General features: G+C 31.5%; 1 protein-coding gene across 1 annotated transcript in view; it reads left to right on the top strand.

Moving 5' to 3' along the window:
• LOC129227226 (zinc finger protein 436-like) overlaps positions 1-21,209 on the top strand; it is a 46,166-nt gene extending 24,957 nt beyond the window's left edge. The window contains exons 8-13 of the mRNA XM_054861738.1: positions 2,146-2,348; positions 5,970-6,151; positions 8,439-8,507; positions 13,478-13,546; positions 18,947-19,015; positions 20,845-21,209. Of these exons, the coding sequence (XP_054717713.1) occupies positions 2,146-2,348; positions 5,970-6,151; positions 8,439-8,507; positions 13,478-13,546; positions 18,947-19,015; positions 20,845-21,024 (772 nt within the window). The 3' untranslated portion in view covers positions 21,025-21,209. The remainder of the gene's footprint in view (positions 1-2,145; positions 2,349-5,969; positions 6,152-8,438; positions 8,508-13,477; positions 13,547-18,946; positions 19,016-20,844) is intronic.
• The last annotated feature ends 892 nt before the right edge of the window (positions 21,210-22,101 follow it).

The following is a 22,101-nucleotide window of genomic DNA, read 5'->3' as shown; positions in this document are numbered from 1 at the left end:
TGAATTCTGAACTTGACTTTTGTCCTGCTAGCTTCTATTAATCAAAACACTGTGCGACTTGGTGATCATAAAAAAGGACATCAATTTCAAAAATTTATACATGAAAAAAAATCTTTAAAACTATAAAAATTGCAGAAGAGCTAGTATTTTGTTCTCTTAAAGGATCATAGAAAGCAGCACTATTTTTTTTTTTTTTCTGCTGGCTCAATTTGTTGTTCAAATCTTCCAATATTTGAAATCAAAAGCGAGATTTTTTTTTAATTTAGTTTTTTTTATTTGCACTAAAACAGTCATCTAGTTTTCTTCAGTTTCCCCAAGGTATTCAATTATATTTTTGTAAAAGATTCAAATTCGTTTTTGAATGCATAAACGACTTTTTCCCTGCCCTTGGTGGCCATTGTAAATAAATGAAGACACCACCGCCTGTGATAGAATTCATTTTAAAAAAACCTATTTTTTTCCATTAAAATTTATGTCTAGCTGATCAATTAAATACTAACATTGTTAGTTAACATTTTACAAGAATTCTTAAATGCAAAGAACATGTCCTTGTTGGTTGCTTTTGTTTCTACAGTATTCTGTGCAAAAGAAAAAGGCTTTGCATAAAATAGTAAGTAACAGAACTGTGGTCTCAGTAATATCAATTGCAGTAAATGATCAAATTCATGAAAATGATGATGTAGCAAAAGAAAAGACAGTTATATACTTCATTTCTTTGGGACAAAAATTTTAATTTCGTAATGAGTTGTTTTAATTTTGAAAATTCCATTTTTGTGATTGCAAGTTTTGGGTTGAGTCTTTTTAGGGATTATAAAATGGCCCGTAACAAACCGGTGCAATTTTGCTAGTTTTCAGCAAATTTTTATGCAATTAATTTTTTATGAAATTAGTTTCTAAAACGAATTTTTAAAATATTTATGTATTTATTTTTAAAGTGAATATTTTATGAAACACTATTGAGAACATAAAAAAAGTTAAACTTGTACAAATTATAAGCAACAGTTGCTCCATCTCGCTCCTTATACAGTCGCATCCCTGTATAGCTAGTCTAAGAGATCAAATAAAATTTTGTTATAGCTATAATTTCACTTTAAAAGATTAAATAATATACAGTAAAATGTGATGGGGAATCGAAGCTATTACATTATAGCTATGAATTTGCTGTATATGGCTTCACTGTAAATCGGTGTGACTATAATTACAACATCTTACCGCTCAGTACTAAAATTAATATTGTATTAATAATTAAAATTAATAATATAGTACTATAATTTTCAACATTTTTTTTACTACTAAATAAATTTACTTGCTAACTCAACTCTCTTTTTTACTCTTTCAACTCTTTTTTTTTACTAACTCTTTCTGTCTCTTTTTTTACTTCCTTTTACAAAAAAGGAAGTATTGTATTTGCAAAAAAAATTTCACTCAAAAATCGACCTTAATTTCCATTTTGCTCACACCTGAATGAATGTTGAGTTTTTTTTTTCAACCCTATCATACATGGATAAGTGCCTAAGAATGTATAGATACCCGAAATATCCATTTTGACGATTCCCAAGTTAATTACAACGAGTTTTCTCATAACCTCTATATTACGTATGTGCGTATGTATGTTGCATAACTCGAGAACAGTATGTCCTAGAAAGTTGAAATTTGGTATGTAGACTCCTAGTGGGGTCTAGTTGTGCACCTCCCCTTTTGGTTGCATTCGGGTGTTTCTAAAGGGGTCTTTTGCACCTTTTTGTGGGGAAATCATTGTTAATTTCGATAGCAACTCAAGTGGTGTTATAATTTGGCAGACACTTGGCGATATATTGTTGGTCTTTTGATCGCCAAGTTTTGTTGCTAACTTGGCGACAAATTTGGTGATTTTTTTTAAATATGGTTTTAATTTGGCACTGTTGGTGATATTTAGAGAGTTAGCTATTGAATCACATTAAAATTGCAATAATAGGGAAATAACATTAAATTTGTGTAAAAGGAAGTCATGTGATGCACACATCAGCTCGTTTACTTCTCTCTTTGGGGGGGGGGGTAGCTGTCTTGTTATTGTGAAACATATTTCATTTTATTCAAATTTTTAAGTCATTTTTTCATTTTTCTTTTTATACCTATATATAACTGGAACAAATAACTTTTTTGCAGGTGTAAAGTTTGTGGTAAGAAATTTGCCCAGAGTGGCATACTACAGACCCATATGGCCATGCACTTGGATCAAAAATTTCATCTTTGTGAGCACTGTGGTAAATCATTCCGCCAAAAATCTCAGTTGCGTATTCACAAGTTACGACATGAAAATGTTCGCAAGTTTTCCTGCGGCTCTTGTTCATCTCGTTTTTTAACAAAAGGTAAGACTCTGATGCAAAAACTTCAACATAATTCAAGTTTTTAGCTGGTGAGTAACTTAATGAGTTATGTAAGTAAATTAATTTAACTAGTTAACTTTTTTATGTAAAAACCCCCCTATTTTTCATGTTGTAGCATTTATACTTTTATACGGTAACTGAGGTTACATTTATAAAATAAAATACTATTCTGAGAACATATTCTTTGATTTTCCTACTAAATGAATTATTTTATATTTTATAATAGTAATAGTTAGTGATTGCAATACCAGTATACGGAATGCCGGTATTTTGAGCAATTTTGTAATACCGGTATTTGCTGAGGTAAAATACCGGTATTTTTGGTGAAAGCTGAAAATAATAAAATAGTTTCAATTAAAGAATTTTCAATTTAACTCATTAAATATCTATTTATATTTTAAATGTACATTTCTTTTTCCATGATACAGAACCAAAATCAATCCGTTGATGTAAACATTTGGCTTCAAAAGCACGAGCTAATAGAATATCATTAAACTAAAGTAGCGGTAAGATTGCAAAATGATATTTTCATTACGAGATGGTGAGGTAAATCGCATTTTCGTGGGTTTTTGTGCACCATGTTTTTATTTTTCTATTTCCCTTATCACTCATTTTCCCTTTTGTGAAAGTTAATTTCGAATGTATTTGTTCTATGAATAATTTATTCCAACCATCAATTGCAGTAATGCTTTTTTATATTTCCTTTAAACATTTGTCTCAACTGTACTGAATTTCGGCAGAAAACTTTTTTTGTTAGTCAAATTAATGGTAATTTGTTGTCACCGGCATTGGTTTGTTGTCATATCTCGCTTTATACTTAGCAAGATAATATTTAGAAATTATATAGTGCCTTGAAAATTTGCATAGATGTTGAGCATAATCATTTGAAACATATTTTCAGATATTTACATGATTATAATTGTAAAGAATTTTGAAAAGAACATGAAAACGAATAAGATCAAATTTAGTAAAAGTTTATCCTAAATTTCAAACCAAAGGGCTAACAATAAAAATCAAACACAAACCTCTCCTGCTCAAGAAGAAATGATGATAATATTAGAAACGTATCGTCTTTCGGAAAGAAATTACAACTAGTTATAAATCTTTAAAAAATTATAATAGTACACACAATCCAAAACAAAAAAATACACAAAAGAATTTTTCCAAAAATAACACTCAAAAGACCGAATTATTTGACAATGAAGGATTCCTAGACAAGTAGAGGAGGTGTATCGTGCATTGTTAACAGTAACATCAACCTGTGTGAATTCAGAAAGAATATTTTTAACTGTAGGAAAGTTGAGCACTAAATGAGTTCCAGGCTTAGAGACAATTCAATAGATACATTATGATTTTTGCTATTATTGATTTTTTATCATGGCATTTTTTACTTCATTTTATATTGTTTCAGATATGTTTTCATAAATAATACAATTTTGTACAAAATTATGAAATGTGGCAACAAAACAATAAGTTTTCCAGCATTTTTTGAGAAATTTCAAATACCGGGAATCACGTTTTAAAAATACTAAATACTGGTATTCAATTTTTGGTCCGGTAGTGCAATCCCTAGTAATAATACAAAGTGCACATTGATTTTATTTAACTTTTTAAGAACCTCAACAAAACAATTATCAAAATTTAGTTACAGAGCTAAGAAAAAAGAGAAAGATAAAACTTAGTTATAGTTATTACATTATGTGTTTTAATTTCCATCAAAATTCTCTAATGCTCAAGAATTACTAGAATATTTTCATTTAACATAACTATTGTTCAGTAAATTACCGCCTATTTATAACTATTGTCTGCCTAGGATTTCTATGGAGTTTGCAAACATCCTGTTAAAATGAGTCTATCTGAATAAAGTGGAAAAGTAAACATTTGATGTGCTTGTTTCAATCATTTCAACGAGACTCTGCTTAGTTTCGAGGCTAAAGCTGGCATCCCTGAAAATTAATAGATGCGCCCATTTCCGCCTGTAAACTCGATATTAGCCTTTTTGTTTTCATTTCATCGGTGGTCAGACTATAGAGTAAAGAAATTTACATAGAGGCCCCATACATAGTAAAAAGGAGATGAAATTGAAGCCAGAATTATGGGATACAGCGGTGCAATGATGGGCGGGGCTATGATAACATGATCGCTTCGCGAGAATAGTTTTCACCAATCTCGCAAAAAGACCAAAGAAAGTAGCTGGCGGATTGGTTTTCACTTTAATTCATGTTTTAATGCAATTTCAAAAATGTGCTTCATAAACTTGCATTAATATCGAAGTTTAAATTAACAACCAATTGAGATTCAGTAATGGAATGTTTTGAATCAAAATGTATTTCAAGATATTTAGCAAGAAGCTAAGGATCTTGGGATATAGTGGTGCAACTTCCGGCTTCAATTTCTTAGTGTAGCGGGGCCTCTCTATGTTATTTCTTTACTCTATGGGTCAGGCAGTTTCTTTGTATTCTTTAACTAAACACAGCTACTTAAAGAGTTAGGTGAAGTGGAGAATACACTCATGAAGAATAGTGAGATTGATGGGGAAAAAATGTTGTCAATCTGAATCATTATTGTTAATACAGTAGCCCCTGGTTATATCGCTCATTCAGATTTATCGCTCTTTTCTTCTGTATCCCGAAATATTAAAGCCGAAAATAAACCCTTGCTTTGAGTTGCAAATCGTTTACAAAAACATACGGTATTACTCAGAAGAGGTCTCTTTCTTATTTATTTTGGCAATAAACAAAACGAAAATGCTTCCATTCTCCTGAATTTGCTGGAAAAGCAGCGACTATGCCTATCATCCAAATGTACATACCCGCAGAATACTTCAGTTTAAGAAGATGGTCTGTAAATTACGTGACATTTTCTTTTTTACTGATACAGTGAAACCTGTGTAAGTTGATTACCTGCGGTGCACTTTAGTGGTCAACTTACCGAGATTGATTTATGTGATAAGGCTAATTCCGTGCCTAAAAAAAGTGGTCAACTTAGACAGGTGGTCAACTTATAAGGGTGGTCAACTTCACAGGTTTTACTGTACTAAGACCTTTACAGTGAGTGAGAGATGACAGGCGTCATACTGGCCTAAGTAGAAGAAAACATATGCCCTTGACTGCCTTCTAGTACAGAGCACAAATCTAATCTGGATGGTCGAAAGAATTTCCTGGAAATTTTTACTTTCCACGTTCTTTCAACAGCAAATCGATGGGATTAGAAAGTCTATTGGGAATAAGTATTGGAATGCTTCTTCTTATCTCTTGGTAAATAAGAAAGGTCATCTTCATTCGCCCTTAGATGTTTGTACCTTTTTGACGATGAAATTTATTTAAATTTCAATCTTGTTCAAATTTTAGTACATGTAATATTACATTCGTGAACTATATTGAGACCATTTGAAAATCATGTAAAAAGAACGAGTGCTAATTCACTTGTATGTTGGATGGATAACTATTTTTAATGACCTTGGTTATATCACGCTTTTCTTTGTCCCCCAAAAAGCCCGATAGAACGAGGAGTTACTGTAGAAACATATTTGCTTATTGTGTAAAAGCTTTTGTTTACATCATGCATGTTCATTTCATTTCGATTTGATGCTTAATATTACAGGTGATTTGTATAGACATCTGCGGACCCATACCGGTGAGAGGCCGTTCGTCTGTGATATTTGCTCAAAATCTTTTACTCGACAGCAGTCTTTGAACGAGCACACAAACAGGCATTATGGGCTTAAGCCTTATTCGTGTAAATATTGTGGCAGAGGCTTTTCCGAGATGTCTGCTTGCTACAAGGTTTGTTTTTTTACCTTTATGTTTTATGATATTATTATTTTGTTCATATAGTTGTCCTTTTGCTTGATTTATCGTCTCTAAAGTTAAGGTTTTTTTTCCAACAAAATTTATAGTCTGTCATTGAAAAATGAAATACTGGCGTACCTAACACAGTAGACCCTCAATTTACGCGGAGGTTAGGTTCCACGGAAATGCTGCGTAAATTGAGACCTAATACTAATGTTAAAATAGGGGTTTGGTTCCGTAGTTAACAAAATACTTCATTCTAGTGAGGACTAATTGTATAATAAGTTTAATGCGTACTTATATCGACATTTATGCACAACATGCATAAAGAAAATATAAATTAATTTCGTTTTCTGTTTAGAAAGAGGAGCTGGCAATGATAGTCTTTTTGCAGTCATTCAGAATTTTTCTCTGTCATTCTTTGCAGAGCATTAACGCATCCATCATCACTTGCGTCATTTCCATGATAGAATCTTCCTTCACTCACAAATCAGAAAGATCATTTCTATTGTTTAGGAATGGCTCAAAATGTTCAATGTGAATGTTTTTGGTTGTGCATCACCCACATCGGTATCGTCATTGGTTTTGGCCTCCTTTGTCACTCCTAAAAGCGCTTCTTGCAGTGAGTTCTGAACTGTGTTAGCTTAATAACTTTACTTCTGAAAACAGCTTTGGAACCAATCGCATAAAATGTCTCCAGTGGCCCAATCTCGATTATTAGCACGCCAAAATGCAGTTGATTGTGCATAATCTGCAATCTTTAGAAGTTTGGATTTTGCTAGAGAGGAAAATTTTCTGTTTGCATTGCCTCATTGGCGTAAAACCGAAATTCATCCATGTAAAATAAAATAAAGGTGTCAAATCTTAAACCACGTAAAATAAACCTGCATAAAACGAGGGTCTACTGTACAACACGGTTTTGATATTACACGGCACAAAATTTGGGACTATTATAACACGGTTTCGATATATGCGGCATGAAATTTTGACTATTATAACACGGATTCATTATTACACGGTATGAATCTTGAATTTAATAACTTGCGGTTTTGATATAAAACAAGCTTTAAAAGATTGAATTTTATTTTTGTTCTGTACACTGTTAAAAAATGGATGATATTAACTCTATAGCAATTTTTATTTTATTTTTATGAAACCGATACAAAAACTGTCTTTCTCCAGCTGAAAAGTTTGGTTTGCCTGTATGACACTAACTTTTAACTTTTAGAAATTTACTTTTGTCATCAGTGTTCTAAAAGCTAAAAGATGAAAATAATTTTGTTTCCAATACATTGTATGAAAATAATGTTAGGATTAAACATTAGCTAAATTTGGCAAACGATAAATAAAAAAAATGTAGCCAAAACGAAATTTGAAATAAAATAAATTGAATAATATTTCTATTTGTTTTACTTTACATTTTGTTTCGCTGTTGTTGCTCAGACAAACTTCACCGTAACAAGATGACATTTTCTTTCTGATAATATGTGTTTCGTTCTTGGTAAAGAAAGTTTTCTTGTTGTGCATATTTTAATGAAAAAAATCGCGATTTAAAAGTTATTTTGGCACAACCTCACAAGGTTGCCCTGCAATAATCTTGAGAGCCCGACCAAGAAAAGAGTCATTTGCGCTTATAGGGTGTGTCATATTTTTGAAATGAAATTTATTTCATCAAGAGATCTATTTGGGTTCATCAAGAGATCTATTTCAAACAAATCTAAGAAAGTTCTTCTGCCTTTATATAGGAGTTTAGTAAGACCTCATTTGGAGTATGCTGTTCAGTTTTGGTCGCCTTATCTGAAGAAAGATATTTTCGTATTGGAAAGGGTTCAAAGAAGGGTAACTAAATTAGTAAGGGGACTCTCAGATTTAGATTATGATACCAGACTTAATAGGCTTAACATGTATAGCCTGGAGCAAAGGAGAGTCAGAGGGGACATGATTCAGTTATTTAAATTTATCAAAATGAAAGATGTAAATGGATTAAATGTTTGCGGGGAAAGCAGGACGAGGGGTCATTGTTTTAAGCTATTTAAATCTCAGGCTAACTTGGAAATCAGGAAAAACTATTACTTTAGCCGGGTCGTGGGCACTTGGAATAGCTTACCGGAAGAGGCGGTCATGAGCAAGGGAGTGGATAGCTTTAAGAGGGCCATTGATCTTCATTGGGGACTAATTAATTGACTAGGACCAGCCTAGCTGGGCCCAGAGCCTGTTGCTGGTCGTCACATTTGTATTTGTATTACTGAACTGTTTTTTAATAAAATTGCTCTATTTTCAGCATGTTAAGCAGCATGAACGAAACTGTGAAACTGATGATTTGCCAACTGAAACTGAAAAGTCCGAGCAGGTAAGATTATTTGGAGCCTTTAAAAAATAAAATTTCTTAACTGAAATAGTATATTAAATACTAGCATTATGTGATTTTCTTTCTTTTTTTTTTAAATTTCTATGTTTTTTTTGGGGGGGACAATATTTACACAAAATCCCTCCCTTTTGTACCCATTTATTTACAAAAGTAGATGCTAGAGAACATAGAAGTCTGGTTTTTATTCACCCCCCTATTTTCCATAATCACAAAGTTGAATATTGTGTATTATATGCCAGCTTCAGTTCTCTTTCCCAGAATCTTTTGTTCAAAGCACTGTTCAGTAATAACACAAACTCTAATCAATCTGATCATTGCCGTGATTTTTTTCACGAATTTTTTTGAAATTGTATTTTTAATAACATTTGGTGAAAAGCTTTGGCAGAAAAATAAAAACATTTTCATTTTCACAAAAAAAAAAAAAAAAAAAAAAAAAAAAAAAAAAAAAAAAAACTGTCCTTTCCTTTTTTACAAAAAACATGATTGTAGGCTGAGCCCTGCTATCCCAGGTTTCAACCAACCAGTGAGTGTTTTAATGATGATTTCTGTAGCTAAATGTACTGCAAATAATCTCACAATAGTCCACATGCTGTAGCATCATTGAGATCTGCTCATATGAATCAAAATTTAAACAATGTACTTGCAAGTTTTACATATTTCATCCGTAAAGGAGAAAGCATATCTCAGATTACTATATAGTGCTAGCAAAAAAAGTCTTTGCATTTGGTTGGCAATTGAAAACTTTACATTCTTCGGACTAGGTTTGTGGCCGAATATTCGGTATTTGGTCAAATCATCGATGAGCATGCCTATAAAATCATGACAGTTTACATGTAAAGATTTTAATTGCGAACCAAATCTGAAGATTTTTTTTTTTTTGCTGGCACTGTATAAGTTAAAACATTTAATTTAGTACAAAGACACAAAAACTTTAACGCATACAAGGCCTGATTTAAGTGTAAGCCCCCCTAGCTCTGGGCCCCCAAAAATTACAATATTTTTTCTCATACTGAATAGTTTCATTTGTTTTGCACTATAAAAATTTTCTAACTTTTTTTGCTCCAGTGTAAGTTTAAAAATTAAATTGTTATTGCTGGCTCTGTTTTAACAGAACTTATGAGTTCAGTGGAAAACTATCTGGAGTGACATCTAGCGTAGAATGAGACCATTCAGATGTCTCTCCATGTTTGTATGCAGCTCACTATTACTGCTTAAATAACGCATTTAGTTTTTTTCTGTCGATTTACAATGCTTCAAGATGTTTAAATCTTTTTGCAATTGTTTATTTATGTAAGTTTCAAATTACAAATACACTATAGTGATATTATCAAAACCAAAAAACCAACCCATTTTTTTGGTCAACCAAAAAAATCAATGGTACAGATTGCACCACTGATTTTTTTTTTTTTTTTTGGGGGGGGGGGGAGGGGATTAGTTTTTTGGATGGTATGCCATTTTGAGGGGGTGGGGGGTAGGAATCTCTGCTATGACAAAAAGATGTGCGATTGAGCATATTCTTCGGTTCTGCTAGTCAAGGGGGCCCCAATGGGTTTCTTGTGCTTGCAGTGCTAAAATTTCTAAATTGGGCCGTGAACGCATATGAATTATTTTTCATTAGTCACTCAACTTTTGCCTTGTTTCACATTTGAAAAACAGTCAGCTCATGATAACTCGAATTTTCTTTTATTTTAAAGATTTCTTTGAGTCCCAAACTCTAGTGAAGGTTTTAGGAACCTACCATGACTCGAAGGAATTAGATAGTCCCTCGAGCCTTTGAGTCATTGAGAGTTGACTGTACTTGTAAACTGAATCATTATGCTTTGATCAGTGCATTTGCCCGTGTGTGACATTTTTACTTCTATATTTGTACTTTAATCCCTGAACTTTGAACTTTGACTTTTAAATATTATGTATTTGAATACAAGAAACCACTGTGTGTTATTTTGCTGAATATCAACTTTCTGAAAAGCATTTTGTAACTAAAAATAATGATTTGTACATGTTGCTTGTATGACCTTATAGTAACACCCACCACAAGTACAAATCAATTTTTCTTTTCTGCGGAAAAGATATTTTAAAAGCTTATACTTTGTATCATGTAGGGTTGGCTTTCTGCCGGCAGAAACTAGTCTTTGCCATGCCAGTGGCAGAAACTGGTTAAAACCGGTAGAAACTGGCAAAAACTTAAAATCGTCTTAAAAAACTAAAGTAATTACTAAATGATATTTGTTTAGGTAAACAAAAAAAAAATTAACTTCATTTCAAAAATAAAATGTTATGCTAGTGCCCTTGATTTAGTTCAGAAAGGGGACTTTTCAATTGCTGATGCTCGTAATATTTGGATTAATCTAACATAGGACGAAAATCCTATGGGTTCTTAGGATAGAGGAGTGACATACAAAATTAAACTGGCATTACTGTTTGTAATTTGCTCGACTGTTTGTAATTTGCACACAAATAAGCTTCATCTAAATTGCTTGTGATTGAAATTATCATGTGCTTCCAGAAGAAAGTGTCAAATTTTACTTCCCAATATTAATCTAGATTTTGTACCTAATATCACAGCTTTGCAAGACAAATTGGCCCCACTTCTCGAAACTCATTTTTTCAGTCGAATTTTTACCACTACCCTAGTTACTACATGATGGGCCAGTTTAATAAAATATATACAGTTTGAAAGTTTTATGAATATTGCTTGTTCCTTGATGCATTGCCTGCTAGCTCTTTTGTTGCAAGAGTATTCTAAAGTTTCTCATTCGTGCACATTAAATTGAGAAACTATTTAGATTTTTGGAACCACCTTTTCCATGAAGCAATTGAAGGGTCCAAACAATGTAACATTTCATTCAGAATTGCGATAATATTGTAAATTAAACTGTGCTTCGGTTAACAATTATTTTTTAAATGAGTTTTCTACTGTCTGTCATTTTTTTTTTTTTTTTGTCATTTTGAGAGTTTTTGCCAGTTTCTGCCGAAAATGTGGCAAAAAGTGGTTTTTGCCAAGCCGGTTTTAACCGGTTTCTACCAGTGGTTTTAACCGCCCCGGCAGAAACTTGCCAGCCCTGGTATCATGACACTTAAGGTACATATGATACCGAATTCACTGATCGAATAATGCTCCTGACGTCATCAACAATGAAACTCGGGCCACTGCATGATCAGTTGGTAATATTTTTTGGTAATGTTTGACATGGCAGGAAAGTGCTTTATTTTGACAAGGCTGAACTAGATCCGAAAACTTAACTCTTTCACTAGTAAGACTCATTCAGGGGTCGAAGTGGTCCTATATATCCTATATTTTCAAAAAAAGCGTCAAAATCGTCCTATATTTTTGGGAATTGTCCTATATTTCCTATATTCCTGTTTTTCATCTAATTTATTTCTTTAAAACAACAGTAAGTAAAGTATCTGACTACGGATTTTTCGTGGAAAGTACGTCTGCAGACGAATTTCAAATTAAAAAAAGCAACTGACTAAATCCTGCAACAGGCATCTTCTCTTATTGGCTACAGCAATGTGACGTCACTGTAGTGGGTGGAGTTTCGAGAACGAAGTCTGAAGTTGGTTTTAGAATTTTGGGTTTGGCAACATCCGTTTATTTTGTTTTCCAGCGCGGTTTTTGTTTTTGTTTTCGCGAGTATATTTTTGTGTTCATTGCATTTTCTGATCGGAATGTTCTAATATATTTTATACAATCTTTTCTTTTTGTGGAATTTCGGGATCTTTGAATGGAATGTAAGTCTCTTAAGATGTTAAATCGTATTTTGTTGTAATGTGTGAAATTATAATGGCGAAATCGCATTGCTTAACAAAATTTCGTGAGGAGTGGTTGAACCAGGAGGGTGTTAATGGTACAAATATTGGTGCATGGTGCTCCAAAGGAAAAGATAACTAAATAATATATTATTTCTTTTTTCATAGCGAAACTATTCATATAATGTGTCCTATATTTGTCCTATATTTTTTGTGGAAAATGTCCTATATGTGACAAGTTGATCACTTCTACCCCTGCTCATTTCAGGAGGATGAAGAAACGAAAAAGTGGTCACCACTATCTACTGGAATTTAGGGTTAATCCACTGGAGTTAGGGTTAAAATGTCAACTATCAAAATATCACCAAACAGGCAATGGCTTCGTTCAAATGTAGAGGCAATTTTCACCCGTCATACCTTGGCAGGCGGTTTTCTTGTTAAAAAATAACAATTAAGGGGAGTCAGAACCCCCCTATACCATCAACGTTAATTTGCACAGGTTCATGTACCTTTTTCTGAAAATCTATTAAAGATACAAGTATGAAACTTTTTCAGTGCCTTAAGTAGACTGAAGTAAAAATTTACAAAAAGAAAGCTTAGTTTTTTTTTTTTTTTTTAATTTTAATGTGTAAGTCACTGTATTTTTTTTTCAAAAAATGCCATTTTGCAGCACGAAATCAGCTCTATAAAAAATATTTTTCGAATATGAGAAATAATTTACTTTAGTATATGCAATTAGATGTATGAAATCAGTGGTAAAAATTTCAAAGCCTAAAACAATTTAGTTTCTGAGAGAAAGGAACATTTAGTTTCTAAAATGATGTTTCAAGATATTGCAATTTAAAGGGGAAAATCATACCTCATCAAAATAGGTTTACATTTTTTTAAAACTTATTTTAACTTACTTCTAACATGACCATGATCAAGAACTTTGTATCATTAAAAAGGTATTGAAATGGATTTTCAAAATATATAAAAATCAAAAAATCTAATTTTTGAAAGTATTTAGGGTACTGACCCCTTAAAAGCCAAAGCTTTAAAATTCAGGGATTAAAAAGCAAATGTATAGGTAAAAATATCCATAGGTCAGACTACCCTTAAAAACATGATAGCTTGAGAGCAGATTGTTAAAGAGTTTTTTTTATTTTAATTATTTCTGTAGTTATTTATGTTTATTTCATTTATTTTTCTGTTTTCAGCATCAAGAGCAAGGTGAAAGATGTAACGAAGTTAATGTTTCGCCAAATGAATCAAGTAAAATTGAGCAGGTATGGAAAACAGGAATGGATTTGTAGCATATCATTTAGCTTTTTATTAGCTCTGCTTGAAATAATTTAATATAGTGTCTTAGATTTTGAAATTGATGAAAGAGTATTTTAAAGATATCAATTAAATAATTTTAATGCATTCATGGTATTTTGCACCAGTTTCACTCTTTTTTAGTGCGAAACATATTCATTTTATGTATTCAGTAAAAACCTTGGAAAAAATGTAAGCATTTTTTTTTTTTTTTGACAAAAATGGGCTTTGTATTATTTGTCACCCGTGGGACGAAATTCCTTAAATATTGCCCGGACCAAGGTTTAAGCTGAATTCAAAACTTCTATAGCAAAAAATCCAAAATTGAAGATGCTGAGATTTATAATGAAATTAAATTGAATATCACCACGATTGCTTCCTCTTGCAGATCAATTAAAAATATATATACAGTCGGACCTCCATATATCGAAGTAGCAATTTTCCGAAAAAAAATTCGATAGATAGAAACGATCTTATTTTATCCTAAAAATCTCCTAAACAGGGTTGGCAAGTTTTTGCCGGGGGCGGAAAAAACCATGGAAAAAACCACGGTTTTTACCGCCCGGCAAAAATAGGTTTTTGCTAGTTTTTGCCAAAGTGGCAAAAATAGATTTTGTGTTAACAACTTACGGACAGTTTTTTTCCTTTTATATAAAAGTAAAAGCATGAAAAGATTTTGATAAAATTTTAATTTAATTATTTTTATAATTTAAACAAAATTTAAGGTTTCACTTTTAAAGTTATGGAGCATTTTTACTTCTAAATTTTTAAACATTAACATAAAATTTCAGTTTGTAACATCTAAGACAAATAATTAACTTACAATGAAAATGTAATTAGCTTGTTTATTATAGCATTTTTTACAGAATACTAAATACCTATATAAAGTTTAATCAAAATACAACTATAAAATAAATGAAATAAAAGTAATTAAAAAGCAAAATAGACATTTCTTTAGATTGAAATATCACTTAAATCATCATAGAATCTTCTTCATCTTTACCATCTTAATCAAAACCTATTTGTTGTTTAAGCATGGCATAGCAATAAACTAGTTTCGTGAGAGAAGTAACTGACAAACGGTTTCGTATTTTCGATTGTATAAAAGGAAAATTTGAGAAATATCTCTCTATTGCAGCAGAACTTGCAGGACACATTTGAAGAGTTGCGACTAGTGTGCAGAAATCTTTAGGTACTGTACTGCATGTAAATGCATTATTTCTTTAGTGAGGAAAAATTAATATTTTTCTACATTCAAGTAAATATTCTGTTATTAATTAAATAGCTTAAAAATCTCACTGCATAAAAAAAGTGGTTAATTAAATATATGTATATATAATTAGAATTCAATCTTTTTATTAATTTACTAAGCTTAAGTAAACATTCTTTGTTTTAGCATTGAAGGAATTGGTTCATTCTGAAAAAATTGTTTTAGCAAACATTTAAATCCCAACATTTCTTTTTTATTTAATTTTTCACCTTATAAATTAGAAGTAACATAGAGAGACATAATTAAAATATTAAAGTGCATTATTTATATTATATCTTTACTATTTCTTGATTAACAATATAATGCTACTTTATTTGCAATTAGGTTTTTGCTGTTTTTTCCATTTTTGCCATTTTTTTTCCATTTTTGCCATGGTTTTTTCCACTGTCCCGGCAAAAATACCTTTTTGCCGGCAAAAAACCCAACCCTGCTCCTAAAACATTAAAATTAAAGCTCATCCCTATCACAATTTTTGTGCATGAAACCTAATTTCTAATTTATACGAGCATCGGATTAAATGAAAGTATATAATTAAAAAAATAACAGAAATGACATTTTTGCGCCTTCATACATCTTCATTCTTCGGCAATTCAACTTGATCCGAAACATAAGGGGGATTTTCGTTTTGACAATGGAATCGAGTGAAAAGCAAAAAATCAATCTGCTTAACTTGAATGATTTTTACTGCAGCTAAAAAGATAAGGAATGATTATAAACAGACAAAAGGGATGACTTGAAACTGATTTTACGATGTTAGTGGTTACAACTAAGATATTTGAAATAAACTTGAGGGAATTTTAGAACTTCAGAACTAAACAACGACCTATCTACACACCCCTCAACCCCAGATTCCTTATGAGTTTCGTAGCAACATTTAATAAACATAATTTTCTCCCCTAACATTTATTTTTCAAAAGACAAAAAATCTAAAGTGGAAAAAAAAAAAAATCTACGAATGTCTCGAAAAAATTTTCGGTATATAGAGATTTTTTCAATATATAGAAACAAATTTTTCTATGTAAAGAACATAGAAATTTGTTGGGATTTCGATATATAGAAAATTTCGATATGTGGAAGTTCAATATATGGAGGTTCGACTGTATATTATTAACTATCATTTCAGCAAAAAAGCAAAGCCTCTATTAAGTTACGTAATTTAGATAATATTTTCGAGCTTTGTAAAAAATGCTAACTGAAGCAGAAAGCCAGGCCATTACTCCAACTGATCATGCATGAAATATTTTGCGCAGAAAAATACTTAATTTTCGAGACAAAAAAATCTGCATATAAATTTGGAATGACCCATGTACTACATGTGTTACTAAATTTTTTAATTAATAACACTGATAAAAAAAAGAAAATTTTTCTTAAGAATTTTTAACAAATTTAAATAGCTTGTGTTACGAATTTTGAATTTGCCTAGCATTTCATATCCTGAAAAAAAAAAAGAAGCTTTTAAAAATGTGTATTTGAGAAGAATTTGTAGACACTCACAGTAGAAATATGAGGTCGTTTGTTAAAATTACCTATTAACCATATTTTAGGCAGGGCCGTATGCAAGGGGATGATTTTTATAGTTCAACCCCCCCCCCTCCAAAGTTTTTCATCCAAGGAAATGCTATACATTATTTATTCATTTTATTTTTTATTTATATTGTTATTATTATTTCAATTTGTTTTGGGAAATTAGATTAGTATGACTGAAAAATTATACAAACTCATTGTGTGTTTATGTTAGTTTATGGTAGTTATTGAGAAATTCATTTATTGTGTAACAATTTGGCATTTTGTAAGAACGGCCCCTCTCTCCATTTAGATAATCTATTGAAAAAAAAATCAATAGAATACACATGAAACCAAATGTGATAGACCATGTAAATGTTTCAAAAAATATGTTTTTGAAACCCCCTCCGAAACAAAAAGTCTGGTTACGGCCCTGATTTTAGGTATCAACTTGGTGAACAAATGTTCCTGAAATGCAGTTTTAGGGATCATGAACGTCACTGCTGCCCTCTGGATCTGCACTTGATGTAAATAAACTTGTGATAGCTTGAAGTAATTATTACTTGTATTGAAGAGTATATGATGATTTCAATTGGGAAAACTTAAGCTGGTGAATACAAACCATAATTTCTATTCTTCTGGGAAGTAATATTGACCACTACTATTAATTCATCGAGAGAGAGAGAGAGAGAGAAAGAAACTGAACGGGGGGGGGGGGGGAATATAAATAAAAACAGGAACTTATGGACTTGATTTTATGGACTTGATGTGTACTAATGCACTGCAGTAAATTAAAAATTTTAGCGTATAATCTCTAGGCCTGATATTGTAATAATTCATAAATGCATATTCTCCAATCAGAAAAAAAGGAACCAAGTAGTCATTTTTTTGAACCCATAGAGTGTATCTAACCAGAATATTAGCTTTTCATTGAAGAAAAAAAGAGAAGTCAATTTTTGTCGGTGTAATCAACCAGGGGTCTGTCCAGGATTTTTCATAAGGTTTGTTTTTTGTGAAAAATTAATTAATTTTGTAAAAAAATCAATTAATTTTGTGAAAAATCAAATAGTTTTGCAAAAAAAAAAAAAAAAAAAAAATGTAAAAACAACATTTTAGATAGGGCAAACTGCATCGTTGACACTAAAAGTTGAGCCTTTTTCTAATATTCAGGTGGGGGGGGGGGGGCATCGCTCGCTGGGGGAGATGGGCAACATTCAAGTATCAATATTTATCTACCATTCTCCATCACGTTAAATTATACTAGAAATGTTTTTGGATAGTATTCAAAATACTTGTGAGAAAAAAAATTCACACAGGGGTTCAGCATTTCAATTTTTGATCCAAGACACTGTTAAAGAGCACAGAATTTTGTTTAAAACTTATAAACTCCGTGATTTTTATAACAATAAAAAAAAAAGATTTTATTTGTTTACCTCTTGACAAAGTGTACTAAACGTCAAAAATTTGAAAAATCAGATTCCCATAGCGGATGCAAAGAGATTGCAATCTTCAAAGTGAAGGCATCAAACGTATAAAAACGGCTCGTAAAAAAAGAATTTTTGATAAAATTATTGTAGAATTGCATTTTAGAGTCCTATGATAAACATATCATTAATATCTGGACACACTTTGAAGCAATAATAATAATAAGTAAATAAATCATCAATTCAAGCATTTTAATTTTTGACTCATAAAAAGAAATGGAATTTCGCTTTAAAAACTTGAAATACGCGTTGTTACAAAAACAAAGAGACTTTTCATTCATTTGCATCCTAATAAAGCGAAGTTAGCTTGAAAAAACAATAAAATATGATTCTCATATCAGATGTAAAAAAATTGCATTTTTCAAAATGTAGGCATCTAAAGAAAAAAAAGAGTTTATTTAAAGTTAATTATCCTTTTTAGCATGAAAAATCAAACACATACAACTTTCTCCCAAAACAACAGTTAAACATCACACCACCAGACTCTAAGTGGCGATAAGTTTGAAGTTGGTAACCCTATCTGAAACGATCACATTTTCTCCCCACCCCTACTATCCTCTGCAGTTCTAAGTTCATTTCGTTATATATTAATGTTTAATAAATCATGAGCTATTAATTTCTTTTAAAAAAAAGAAGCAACAAGCATTATACTTATTTGGCCGTAGTAGTTACTAATTACTTGCAGAAGCATCACAAGAGTGTTTTTTTTTTTTTCAAAATTAGCAAATTTTGTATGAGTTGATCCCTCCAATTTAATTTTAATAAATTTGCAAAAATTATCATTCTTATACATGGAAATAAGTGTTATTTTGATTTGAGATTTGCTCTTTCAATAAACAATTTGTGAAAGATCCGTTTTCATTTATCAGAATTTTTGTAAAGGGTCCGTTTTCGTTGATCGGATTTTTGTGAAGGGTCCGTTAACGGACTCAATTTTCCTCTGGCCAGACCCCTGTCAACCTTTTCTAAAGCTATGTTTTTATGCATAAAAAATTGTTGGTGTAACTTCTATCTGCAGTTCTTGTTTCAAATATTCAATTAAATATGTCTTAGTCAACCTGTAGCAAATATTAAGATATTAGTTTATAATATTTATTGTTATGATCTTTTAGCAGGTTATTCAAAGTGTAGTGCATGATGAGGCTCATGAATTGTCTGATGAAGTCAGCAAAATTCAGCAGGTATGGGGAAGAGTTTTATTGTCTTTTTTTAAAAAGTATGTTCTACATTTGAACTGTGCTGTGAAATACATAGGGTTAAGCCTTGGAGATTTTGAGATCATTTGACTTAAATGCTCAACAGCAGGGTTGCCCAAAGCTCAGTTCTCCCCCCCCCCACCCCCGCCAGATCTTTGTTTTTAAATAGAGGTCTGGGGTTTTGAGCTTTGTGGAAAAGATAAATGTATAAAACATTTTCATGACAAAGCATTAAAGTCACACTTAATGACACTTAACCCGTTCGAGGGGAACGATGCTTCTTTGCGTCAGCGCTAGGTGGTTCTTCAGAGACGAAAAATGCATCCGTGTGTTACGGTAAGTAGTATGCAGTCGGCCCAACGACACTATTCCGTGTTTTGGATTCGGAAGGAAATGCTTACTATTAGATGGTGTTACTTATCCATGTTCCGTTCAAATGATTGCTCCCCTGCATTAGTATTTCTCTGTCTGACGTCAGAATGGGGTCTGTCAAGTGTCTGTGATTTATTGGATTTCGTGAAAGAAAATATAAACATGTGCTTCGCAAGTGAGAAGGGAAACGTATGCTCATTTTGAAGTGGCTCTAGTTTCGGTTCCATTTATAATGGGATTGGAGGGGAGATATTCCAGCAAGGGGTTTTACTTTTATGTTCATTTGGTAGCCATGGTGAACACGTTTTATCTTTCCGACGAGGAAATATCTTAGTTTATGACTTATCCATCTATGGATCTTTTGGGTCACATTGAAACAACTGTAAATTATTTTTGTTGGAGTTCTTCATACAGTAGTTACTTTCGAAAATGATACACTGAAAAAGAAGGCAAAGAACTTAGACAGAGATGTGTCATTTGCTCGAAGCAGAATAAAAGACGTAACACTACGTATGAGTGTAAAATGCTCAATGCGCATTTATCTGTGCTTTGAAATTTCCTATGTGGCTTTAAAATATTAATTGTTACAATATTCTTCAAGTATTTCATAATATTAAGCGCAAATATTTTCCCTGTTTTGTAGAAAATATATTGTTTAATTTTGGCACTTTTAGTTACTGTAAAAAACAATATATTTTGCATTTTCATTGTTAAATATCAATTATTTTCATCCAATTTTTGATATATTTTATCATATATTAAAAAATGGCTTCATTTCTGCTTAAAGTATACATTTTATCCATTATTATGTATGCATACTTTCCGAAATTGCGTATTAGGCTTAGCGGGAGAAATTGCCCCGGCCTGTGCGCACAGTCCGCGTTGAACAGCTGCCATCCTGAGGGAGTGCTATCTTCTGTAGACTGCCATCCCGAACGGGTTAAGAGACTGCATCATGTATTCTAGTGCTTACCACCAGAAACTTTGTTTTTTCCTCGTTTACTGCCCAGTCCATATCCTTGGCATAATTTAATTACTACCTTTTTTTTTTTAACAGCAGACAGTTTTCGAAGCACATAAATTAAAATATGAACTTTGTAATTGCTTTTTCATACCGTTATATGACAAAATTCTTTAATCCAAGGATGAATATTTTGAGTGAGCAGCATTCTGATGATACTTTATCTTCTTTGACTAAAAATTAAATAAAACTCTAACTCTACATAAGAGTTCCAAGTTAAATAACATAATTTTGTTTTATTGCATCAAAACAGTTTGAAACATGATTCATATAAATGGTGGTCACTAGTTTTAAATTTTAGATAAATGTACAATACTGAAGGTAGGAAAATAAACTAAAACAGTTAAAGAGGTTATATCATCCTCAATTGAACTCATTATTCACAACTTAGAATAATAATAGAAGTTAATTTATTCAATAGTGTTCAACGGTGGAACCCGAAAGTATGCCGCTAGTTAAAGGAAATTATGAAGATAGTCCTCCAGCAGATGTTACTGAAGGTGTACCAAAATTTTTTGATGTTCATTTAGATACAAAATCAGATGAAGAAGAAAATGAGGGATCCATCCCTGCACCTTTTATTCATACCTTTTTGGAATGATCATGTTTTATCTTCATTACTTACATATATCAATTTCATTTGCATGTATATATTAATGCGGCAAGTCTCCATGAAGATGTTATAAATAAATTATTTTTGTTATGAGCTTTTTTATCAATAAAATAAATTATTTTAAATAGTTTTGCTTTTTCTACGTTTCATGAGATTCAATTTTTTTTTTTTTTTTTTTTGAGGGAGTGGCGAATGAAGATCAGCAAAAAATATGAAGATATACTGGATTACAGAATGATCTTACTTTCTGTTAAAAAGGGGGGGGGGGGGTATAGTCGATGAAATGGTTACTTTCGGGATTTCACGATAAATTTACATAGTCAAGTTCCATTTAATTTTTAAATCATTTAATATGATAAATTCTATATTTTTAAGCAAAAATTTGGAAACTTAGTCAGCACAAAAGCATTATTAACTAAATGATTACCAATATGAACAATATGTATTGATGGAAATTTTTTAGGGTTATAACAAAAGAAGAAAATTGTAATTTTTGGACGTGTTTTCGTAGCGTCAGAGTTCAAGGCTATAGTTCGTAGAAACTAAGATTTTTTTCATAGCAGTTGGCAGTTCTGTATATATATTTTTTCTTTGTACACAAAAAACAAAACAGTCCAAAATTTCATGAAAGTTTGAAAAATTAACTTTCAACTGCACTGATGTTTTAAACAATAAGAAACACTGCACATTATAAAATAAATAATTTATTGAACAAAAAAGCCAACTTCTTTTAAGCTTAATACTAGTTATTTTCTTTAAAAAGATTCAGGAAAAAAAATATTTTCTAAATTTAACACGATTTTTTTTTTTAATCTCAAAATTCCAAGTATTTTAATAAAAAGTAGAAAAAACTGAGTAATGAATGGAAAGGATAACCGTACATGTATAGAGATGTTTTGCATTATTTATACATACAAAAAGTTAGTGAGGTTACCACTATTTATTTTACTAAGGTCCGATATTTATACATCCTTCAAAAGCAAATTTTTTTATACTTAATAGAGTTTTCATGTATTTTCTAAGTCAAAAAATCTAATCTTAATGTCGTAAGCAGTCGTACTAGAA

The sequence above is a fragment of the Uloborus diversus genome, chromosome 1 (assembly GCF_026930045.1).
Source record: "Uloborus diversus isolate 005 chromosome 1, Udiv.v.3.1, whole genome shotgun sequence".
Taxonomy (NCBI): Eukaryota; Metazoa; Arthropoda; class Arachnida; order Araneae; family Uloboridae; genus Uloborus; species Uloborus diversus.
This window is presented reverse-complemented; position numbering and strand designations above follow the sequence as displayed.